The sequence below is a fragment of the Diabrotica virgifera genome, chromosome 6, assembly GCF_917563875.1.
Source record: "Diabrotica virgifera virgifera chromosome 6, PGI_DIABVI_V3a".
In the NCBI taxonomy this organism is placed as follows: domain Eukaryota; kingdom Metazoa; phylum Arthropoda; class Insecta; order Coleoptera; family Chrysomelidae; genus Diabrotica; species Diabrotica virgifera.
This window is the reverse complement of record NC_065448.1, coordinates 79,578,880-79,589,916: the sequence shown is the minus strand read 5'-3', so window position 1 is coordinate 79,589,916 and position 11,037 is coordinate 79,578,880. Positions and strand designations below refer to the sequence as shown.

At 33.4% G+C, this 11,037-nt stretch overlaps 1 protein-coding gene across 1 annotated transcript in view; it reads left to right on the top strand.

Moving 5' to 3' along the window:
- Positions 1 to 562: 562 nt before the first annotated feature.
- LOC126886465 (uncharacterized) overlaps positions 563 to 11,037 on the top strand; it is a 59,603-nt gene continuing 49,128 nt past the window's right edge. Inside the window, exon 1 of the mRNA XM_050653417.1 lies at positions 563 to 937. Within this exon, the coding sequence (XP_050509374.1) occupies positions 747 to 937 (191 nt within the window). The 5' untranslated portion in view covers positions 563 to 746. The remainder of the gene's footprint in view (positions 938 to 11,037) is intronic.

The following is an 11,037-nucleotide window of genomic DNA, read 5'->3' as shown; positions in this document are numbered from 1 at the left end:
GAGCCTTTGATCGACTAAAAGCACACAAGCTGTCACCAACAAAAATGACAAATATATGATTACCGTCATGGGACGATAACTGGGCGATACAATTACGAACATGCGCACAACAAACGGTACAAGTAGTTTCGTGACGGTTTCTGGACCGTCCAAAAGTTCATGTTGGAACAAACCTAATATATTTACTGAAATGATCATCACGAAACCGTCACCGAAAGATCACAATTCTTGTTGGAACAGTGGGAAGGACGATCCGATGACGATCATATTTTTGTTGGAACGGATTTTGTTTACTGCGCAGAAGAGTTACCGTTTCGTGACGGTTCTCGGTCGTGTTGGAACAAACCTATATTTAACATTCATGCCCAAAATGACGACGCATTGTTGCCAAACCTTCGTAGAAATTTCGGAAAAGGGTTTGCTACTCGAGAGTTATCAAGTATTCTATGAGAATACGGTAACGTTATAAATAACATGTAAAGTATACAGTAAAATAGCGTTACCGTATTCTCCTAGGGTTACTTGATAACTCTCTACTCCCGAAGTTTGCAAGAGTTTGCCTCCCGGCTGCCATATTGATTTCATTGTGACAGCATGTTGTAATGCCTTGGCAGTAAACAGTAAACAACAACATAACCTATTTTGCAAAAGATCCAGAAATTTTTAAATACAAAATACATTACAATTACATTTAAGATATTTACCTACTATTCTTGAAATTTAGGTGATGTTTCAAGTAGAATAAGATGGGCCTCTTAGAAACAATTTTAACATCGACAGACTTTGAAGAATATATTGATATTTTCAAAGACAATGGTATTGAATCTCATACTTTAAAGATTTTGAGTGACTTAGATTTGCAGTTATTAGGGATACAGGATGAGGAAAAAAGAAAACAATTTTTGAACATTGTTAGGGATCTTGGAATACCATCTGAGTAAGAACCAAATACTGTTAATTTTATAAGTCTATTACTCATGTATTATGTATTACTAATCAACCTAATTTTTTATATTAGATTAATTACTACTTTTGTCAATGATATCAATGTAGTACCTACAACTTTATTATAATTTTATATATCATATAAGTACTTGAGGCATACATTTGGTGAAATGTAATCTATATCTGGGTCCTCTCTCCCCTGTTACGATGGCCCAGCAACTCACCAAACATGAACCCCATCGAAAATGTCTCTCTCTTTCTCTTGGACCATCACTCATAGTGGAGTATTGGGTGCATCTGCGTTTCTTGGCCAATGGTGTAAAATGGCTGGTGCCCAACTCAGTGCATCTTCTTCGAGTCAATTCTCTGATTAATCTATGTGTCAGTTTCTTACATTCTCCTCTGTTCCTGGCTTCGTTTTCACTTCCCCCATCTTAAGCTGATTCTGTTGTGTTCTCTGGTTACTGTTTTTGTCCCGTTATTTTCTGGTCTTCCCCTCTTTCTTGTCCCCTCAGGTTGATATTCGAGTGCTTGTCTTGTGATGTTACTAGGATCTTTCCTTAACATAATCCATTTCTATTCCTTCTGTCTAATTGTTTTATTTATTTATTTTCATTTTCAACAGGCTGCTGCTCAGTAGGATTACAAGTTTATAATATCACTATACATAATATGTGTGTCAATAATTAAAATACAATAAAATGGTAACAATAATACAATAAAATATAAATATCACAGATTTAATCAAGTAATTCAGATTTACACATCACAGTAATGACTATCTATTCCACAATTAGTCGAAACAAACATACGCCTGAGGCCCCAAATAAATTTAGCCTTCGGTGCAAAAAAATCTAGATCAGGGTGTATATTTGCCCATCTTAGTGCTCTAGAGAAAAAGTTGTTATAAGCATAGTTGGTTCTGTGGATAGGAACATAGAAAGTTTGCTTTAATCATGTACTATGGAGAGGTACATGGAGACCAACCTGCTCAAGTAGTTGAGGACACAAAACTGTTGAATTAATTATGCCATAAATCGTCAGTCACGCAATGAGAGAATACCAAGTTGGGTTTCAGTTTGATGATAATTTACTTGGTTTGACTCAAAAGGTATACCCTGTTTATATGCTACATATTTCAAGAACTTGTGTTGAACTGTGTGATTTTTGATATGTAAATATTACAAGATGGAGACCATACACAAGAACAATACTCTAGATGAGGTCTAACTAAAGAACAATATAGTAGTTTAATTGCTTCAATATTCTGAAAATCTCTAGTGGTTTTTATAAAACCAAGCATTTGTAAAAATTTGGCAATTTTTTACAAAATGTGCTTCAAATAAAAGTTTACAGTCTAAATTAATTCCTATATCACGAATTTCGTTAACACAGTCAACAGGAATATTTTGTATATTACAGTTATATTCTATTGGGTCTCTCGATCCTCCAAAAGAAATAGCATGACACTTGGATGCATTCAGGACCATTGCATTCAACATACATCACCCACTCAACTGATCAAGATCATGTTGAAGATTAATACAATCTTCCGTATTGTTGATAATTGTGTAGAACTTTAGATCATCTGCAAAAAGAAGAGGTGAACTGTGCTGGAAGCAGTGGTGTATATAATTGAATGGTGGGCTACAACAATGTTGTAAGCGACATATTGGGTTAAAGTGAGGTTTTAATGCAATATTATTGTATATCCAAAGACCAATGCAAGCATCTTTCAATCTGGCTAAAAATATTTTGCCTTCCCTGAGTTTTTCGTACCGCAATGTTGGTATCCGTATGTTCATAAATGGCTTGTCAATGTGTTTTTTTTCATCTCCTGCATAATCTCGATTCTGTCACTTACAACATTGTTGTAGCCCACCATTCAATTGATGAATATGTTAAATAACAGGGGTCCCAAATGAGAACCATGGGTACTCCTGAATGAACCTTAATTTCACTGTGGACCATTAACACGCATTTGTTTTTAAGTTTAAAAAAAGATTATGGTTGATGTGATCAAAGGCCTTGCAGAAATCAGTCTATAGTGCATGTACCCTACAGTCCCCCCTTCAAGGCCTTCCTCAGGAAGTCCACAAACACTATGGTTTGTTTTTAAACCAAGAGGAGTGATTCAAATTTACTGCGCTGTAATACTTGTTTGTAATTGGTCCAACCGCAGTCAAGTTTACTCCACTGTTATAAAATTTTGACACTAATGACATTTATCAAATTTTGACACTTTTGGCATTTCATAGGTTAATTAAGTTATATTGGCGATTTTTTGTGTTTTCTGTACCTATTATTCCTTTAATTTTTAGATTTTTAGTCTGCTTTTATATAAAAAGCAATTGTTTTTAGAACTCTTTAGAGACATATTAATATAATATAATATTGATGAATTATTTTAAATGGGAAATAAGCCACAATTTTACTAAAAAAATGAATTTATTAACGTTTCGACGCCCAAGTCGGGTGTCGTTGTCAAAATACAAAATAATACTAAATAAACAAAAATGTTGTTGCTTAGTAAAAATTCTTCTAATAATTTATTTAATCTGACTCATTTATATCGAAAATTCAGGCATGTATTATACATTTTAAAGTATAAGACTTTAAAATGATATTGCCAATATTGATGAGTTGCGTTCCTGGGACGACTTTACTAAAAGATAGTTCATTCGATTACATGAAATCAACCCCAACTCAAGATTATTCGTCACAAAAAATCATAGCATGTGATATCTGTCTTTAAAAAGACAACAAATGCAAATATGGCAGTAAAATTCTCGCGCTAGAGATTCCATAGTAAATCACGAGGGAAAAACCAGGAAAAAACCTCGTGATACTATCCCGGCATCGTAAGTATTTGGGCTTACATTTAGTTTACTCTCAAAACTAATACCAAATTCTGACTTTAATGTATGTATGCTATTTTAAATTATAAATAATATTACTAATACATAGATATTATATAAATAAAACTAAAATATAAAATATGTACTAACTCGATGTTAATGACTTACTAATCGTGGTATTTTCTTTCTATTGACTTCCTCTTTTAGTATGGGTAACCACATCCTACTGCATTCTACCGAGGAATTTGCGACACAATTGTTTTCATTTAGCATAATTAGAGCCGCTTCTTTGATTTTTCTCTTTTTACTATCTGTTTCTTTCAGGACTATACTTGAATCTCTCCACTGAACTCTATGTTCAGACATATTTGAGATTTCTCAAATTCTCTTTTTTTAATATAAGACTGATGTTCACTTATTCTAACGTCTAATGGTCTTGATGTTTCACCTAAATAAAATTGTTCGCATTCACAAGGTATTTTATACATACAATTCTTTCTTCTTTCCTGTTCATTGTTAGGTTTAGTTTTAGATAGAATAGATCTCAATGTGTTTGTTGTTTTGAATGTTATTGAAATGTTGAATTTATTTCCTATTGTTTTAACTTTCTCGGATAGTCCTTTTATATATGGTATTGATATTTTCCTCGTATTATTTCTTGTGGATGTTATAGGATCCCGTTCTACGTTGTTCTGTTCCATTCGATCCAATCTTGACAATTCCTTATTTATAAACGATAAAGGATAACCTTTTTTTAATAAAACAGATGTTAACAAATGTTTTTCTTCTAAAAATGAATTTTCGTTAGAACAAGTAATTTTGGCTCTATCATATAAGGATTTAATGATTCCGTTTTTAACGTTGATGTTGTGATTTGATTTGTAATTGAGATATCTGTTAGTGTGTGTTGGTTTCCTATACACTTGAGTCTCATGTCCAGTATCGTTCTTTGAGACTAAAACATCAAGGAAAGGTAGAATGTTATTACATTCCTTTTCCATTGTAAATTTTATTGTCTCTTCTTGATCGTTTATAATATTTAGAAATGTATCATAGAAAATACCACGATTAGTATGTCATTAACATCGAGTTAGTACATATTTTATATTTTAGTTTTATTTATATAATATCTATGTATTATTAATATTATTTATAATTTAAAATAGCATACATACATTAAAGTCAGAATTTGGTATTAGTTTTGAGAGTAAACTAAATGTAAGCAAACATACTTACGATGTCGGGATAGTATCACGAGGTTTTTTCTTGGTTTTTCCCTCGTGATTTACTATGGAATCTCTAGCGCGAGAATTTTACTGCCATCTTTGCATTTGTTGTCTTTTTAAAGACAGAGATCACATGCTATGATTTTTTGTGACGAATATTCTTGAGTTGGGGTTGATTTCATGTAATCGAATGAACTATCTTTTAGTAAAGTCATCCCAGGAACGCAACTCATCAATATTGGCAATATCATTTTAAAGTCTTCTACTTTAAAATGTATAATACATGCCTGAATTGCCGATATAAATGAGTCAGATTAAATAAATTATTAAAGACAGTTTTACATTATGCTATTTTCATGCTAGGCAAGAGCCATGCAAGACAAATCACGCTACTGCGCATGCCCACGCGCTATTTCCATGCAATTCCTGTGCTAGACGAAAGATTAAAACATGTTCTATTTTTCATGCTATTTTGATGCAAGTCCTGTCAAAATTCATGTTGCCAATATGACAAAATTTATAGTTTAGAAAAAAACTTAACCTTATTGTGTAAGTTTAAATGGTATTTACTGGATGTAGTAATTTGTGATTTATATTTGAATATATTTAATTATGTACTGAAATTTCCAAGTGAAATATCTAAAGTTAATATTTTGATATATTTCTTCTATTGGCAACAATGAAAGTGGTATCCAAAATTGCACAGAAATAGCTCTGATGTAAAAAGGTCAAGCTAGGCAAGAGATATGCCATGCAAGACGGACTTGCATAGCATGAGACTTGCATAGCCTTGATGTAAAGCTGCTTTTTTTACTAAGCAACAACATTTTTGTTTATTTAGTATTATTTTGTATTTTGACAACGACACCCGACTTGGGCGTCGAAACGTTAATAAATTCATTTTTTTAGTTAAATTGTGACTTATTTCCCATTTAAATAATTCATTATAAAAATGCCACAAGGAAATAGCTTCAGAACAACATAATATTGATGGATTACCCTTGAGGGTCGACATGATTAACAAAAAAGAAGATGTATTTTGGTGACTTTTCTAGTGACTTGGGTGTGAATCTGTCATTTTAGTTTACTCCTCTTGGTTAAAAACTAAACCATAGTATGTTACATTGTAGCAGATGGATTTCTACTACAATATTTTATAAAAAATATCCATTAATTTTAATCCTATCCCAAGAAAAATATCAATTTTTCTAATTTATTTTGTCAGTTTAAATATCTTTAAAATTTCCTAAGCCGCTCCTGTTCGAAATATTTCAGAATATTTTCGCAACAAAGTAAAATCATAGGAAAGTTCCTATTTATTTGAGTAGCATTTACCAACTACGTAGATAGTTATTGTGAAATCATTCATTATTCGAGAATGAATCCTCTAAAAGGTTTGGTGTTTTTCCTTTAAGTTTTGAGCGATAAAAATCCCATGTTATTATTGGTCTGCATTTTGAAAGATCCTTGAGTTGTAGTTGACGATTGGTCAATAGTTTTGGCCGAACGATCGAGAAGAAATGCATCGTTTGGACGCGAGAGAGACGTGACGATGTAAAGTTAGTTCTAAAAGTACATCAGCTCTGTAAGCATCTTTTTGTTAGAACTCAAAAAGTCGCACTTTGCCGGCCAAAATGGTTTTCTTCTTGTAGTGGGGGAACTGATGGATTTCTGACATGTCAGGGAGTGTAATGGCAGTGGTTTCGCGGCATTTTGGTGGATGTATTGTTGTGAAACGGTTCTATTGTTGTGCAGTTTGATTTGCCGGTGGAAGAGGTGCGTGGTTTCCTGGTTCCTGTCCTTTGTGTAGCTGTTGCTGTTTTTGTGATGTTTTGATTTGTTCATGTTCCAGTGAGAAGTGCCCAGATGATGTTGTTTGGTGTCGATTTTGTCCAGTTTTGTGGTGATTTGAGTGTCTTCCCCTCCCGGCCCCGTCTGAGTGGAGAATTTTGGGGTTCCAAGTGTTGTGACATGGATTTTTGTTTTAGCAAGGTGTGATAATGTTTGTTTTGAATGGTTCACGGGTGGATGTTGTTGGTGGAGGTTTTGCATGGTTGAGGGTGTTTGTTTTCAACATGGAGGATATATTGTGTAAAGTGGGTATTGGATGGCAGTGGCATTTGACAGCCATGTCGGGTTTTTGTTTTGGTGCACTGCTGGGGGTAAGGTTGAAAATTGTAGAATCGTGTATTTTGTTATTATTATTCATTTCTGGTTTGAGAATGTGTCTATTCTCAATAAAAATAAAAAGGTATTAAGGTTTAAATAAACATTATAAAATGTACACATCTTTATTTCTGTAACCTCTTTATTTAAGAAAATTATTAACAGATATCTAATACAAGTGAATAAGTTTTAGAACAGAAGAAAATATAATGGCATAGAAGCCAAATGATGATAAATAAGTAGCCCACTATAACCCCAACGAGGAATCTACAATGAATGTCCCCCAGTTGCTTTCCAGTAAGTACTCGATATGAGAATTTGAGGATTTTTCGAACGGCGTCCCAATTTGTTTAAATAGTAGGAAAGTCCTCAAGTCTGTGTAAGTATCCTTTGCTTATTTGGTTATGTAGTTAGTCTTCTTTAAACCCTCCTACCCCTCCCAACGAATCTACGACCCGCCACCGCACAAAAAAAATGAGCTGCCGTTCGCATGAAGGTTTGCGTGTCTGTTCCTTCTACTAGCCCCATTTCTACCCCACAGTATCTCTATAGATAGTCTTTCCTTGTCCCCATAGAGCAGACATGTTAAACGCTTCAAATGGCGCCCAACGTGGGGCGCCATTTGAGGCGTTCAACTGGACAAGACAACAACTGGATACTGAAGGAGGCAGAAAAATGAATCGGCCTCACACGTTGGGTGCCAGTTGAAGCGTTTTACCTGTCTGCTCTAATGGGATCAAGGAAAGACTATCTATAGAGATACTGGGGAGTCGAAATGGGGCTAGCAGAAGGAACAGACACGCAAACCTTCATGCGAACGGCAGCTCATTTTTTGTGCGGTGGCAGGTCGTAGATTCGTTGGGAGGGGTAGGAGGGTTTAAAGAAGACTAAACTACATAACCAAATAAGCAAAGGATACTTACACAGACTTGAGGACTTTCCTACTATTTAAACAAATTGGGACGCCGTTTGAAAAATCCTCAAATTCTCATATCGAGTACTTACTGGAAAACAACTGGGGGACATTCATCGTAGATTCCTCATTGGGGTTATAGTGGGCTACAAATTATCATCATTTGGCTTCTATGCCATTATATTTTCTTCTGTTCTAAAACTTATTCACTTGTATTAGATATCTGTTAATAATTTTCTTAAATAAAGAGGTTACAGAAATAAAGATGTGTACATTTTATAATGTTTATTTAAACCTTAATACCTTTTTATTTTTATTGAGAATAGACACATTCTCAAACCAGAAATGAATAATAATAACAAAATACATGATTTTACAATTTTTAACCTTATTTTTAGCAGTGTACCAAAACAAAAATTTGACATGGCTGTCAAATGTCACTGCCATCTAATATTTACTTTACATAATATATTTTCCATGTTGAAAACAAACATTTTTAATTATGTAAAACCTTTACCAATAATATCCACTTGTGAATTATTTAAAATAAACATTATCATACCTTGTTAAAACAAAAATCCATGTCACAACACTTGGAACTTCAAAATTTTCCATTCAGACGGGGCTGGGAGGGGAAGATATTCAAATCATTACAAAACTGGATAAAATCGATACCAAATAATATCATCTGGGCATTTCTTACTGGAACATGAACAAATCAAAACATCATAAAAATAGCAACAGCTACATAAAGGACAGGAACCAGGAAACCACGCACTTCTTTTACCGGCAAATCAAACTGCATAACAATAGAACTGTTTCACAATAATATATCCATTAAAATGCCGTGAAACTATTGTCATTATATTCCTTGACATGTTAGAAATCCATTAGTTCTTTTACTATAAGAAGAAAACCATTTTGGCCGGCAAAGTGCGACTTTTTGAGTTCTAAAAGTACATCAGCTCTGTAAGCATCTTTTTGTTAGAACTCAAAAAGTCGCACTTTGCCGGCCAAAATGGTTTTCTTCTTATAGTAAAAGAACTAATGGATTTCTAACATGTCAAGGAATATAATGACAATAGTTTCACGGCATTTTAATGGATATATTATTGTGAAACAGTTCTATTGTTATGCAGTTTGATTTGCCGGTAAAAGAAGTGCGTGGTTTCCTGGTTCCTGTCCTTTATGTAGCTGTTGCTATTTTTATGATGTTTTGATTTGTTCATGTTCCAGTAAGAAATGCCCAGATGATATTATTTGGTATCGATTTTATCCAGTTTTGTAATGATTTGAATATCTTCCCCTCCCAGCCCCGTCTGAATGGAAAATTTTGAAGTTCCAAGTGTTGTGACATGGATTTTTGTTTTAACAAGGTATGATAATGTTTATTTTAAATAATTCACAAGTGGATATTATTGGTAAAGGTTTTACATAATTAAAAATGTTTGTTTTCAACATGGAAAATATATTATGTAAAGTAAATATTAGATGGCAGTGACATTTGACAGCCATGTCAAATTTTTGTTTTGGTACACTGCTAAAAATAAGGTTAAAAATTGTAAAATCATGTATTTTGTTATTATTATTCATTTCTGGTTTGAGAATGTGTCTATTCTCAATAAAAATAAAAAGGTATTAAGGTTTAAATAAACATTATAAAATGTACACATCTTTATTTCTGTAACCTCTTTATTTAAGAAAATTATTAACAGATATCTAATACAAGTGAATAAGTTTTAGAACAGAAGAAAATATAATGGCATAGAAGCCAAATGATGATAATTTGTAGCCCACTATAACCCCAATGAGGAATCTACGATGAATGTCCCCCAGTTGCTTTCCAGTAAGTACTCGATATGAGAATTTGAGGATTTTTCAAACGGCGTCCCAATTTGTTTAAATAGTAGGAAAGTCCTCAAGTCTGTGTAAGTATCCTTTGCTTATTTGGTTATGTAGTTTAGTCTTCTTTAAACCCTCCTACCCCTCCCAACGAATCTACGACCTGCCACCGCACAAAAAATGAGCTGCCGTTCGCATGAAGGTTTGCGTGTCTGTTCCTTCTGCTAGCCCCATTTCGACTCCCCAGTATCTCTATAGATAGTCTTTCCTTGATCCCATTAGAGCAGACAGGTAAAACGCTTCAACTGGCACCCAACGTGTGAGGCCGATTCATTTTTCTGCCTCCTTCAGTATCCAGTTGTTGTCTTGTCCAGTTGAACGCCTCAACATTCGGTTGAACTACTATTCTGAAATCCAAATTGTTGGTCTACTATTACAGTTGTTTTTCAAGTGAAGCTTTAAGATTAATTAATAATTAAGATATAATTAATTATACTATTGGGCCTGTAATTTTTCCAACACTCTGGAAATTCACCCTTATTTAAGGACAGATTAAAAATGTGAAAAAGAGGCCTGGATAATATTATATTAGTAAAACAAGAGTTCTTTAGAATGCTGGGAGGTAATCCATCTGGATCAGGACCCTTATTAGCATCCAGTTCTGATAATTTTAGATAAATATCAGATATAGTCATGTTGAAACTAGTCAGGTTAGCAAGACCAAATTAACCCTTAAGTACTAACATCTTAAATCAATGGCGCAAACACTAACTAACCGCCTGACAGACGGGTTTCACATTTTACTGGTTATTTTTCTTTTGTTAAATATTATAATGCAAAAAAATATTTCGATGATTTACTGAAAGTATTACTTATCTAAAAAACACAGTAATTGATCTAGTTTTTCTGTATTTATTAAAATACAAAACATTATAACAAGAATGGAAGGATTGTCTGTGCGACTTTTTATTCCTGAAAAAAAGTGTGATAAAAATGAAACAAATTAAAGAATCTTGATAAAAATTTATAATCGAGTTAAACAAAGAGTAATAAACATGAAAATAAAAAAAATTTTAAAAAATATTAA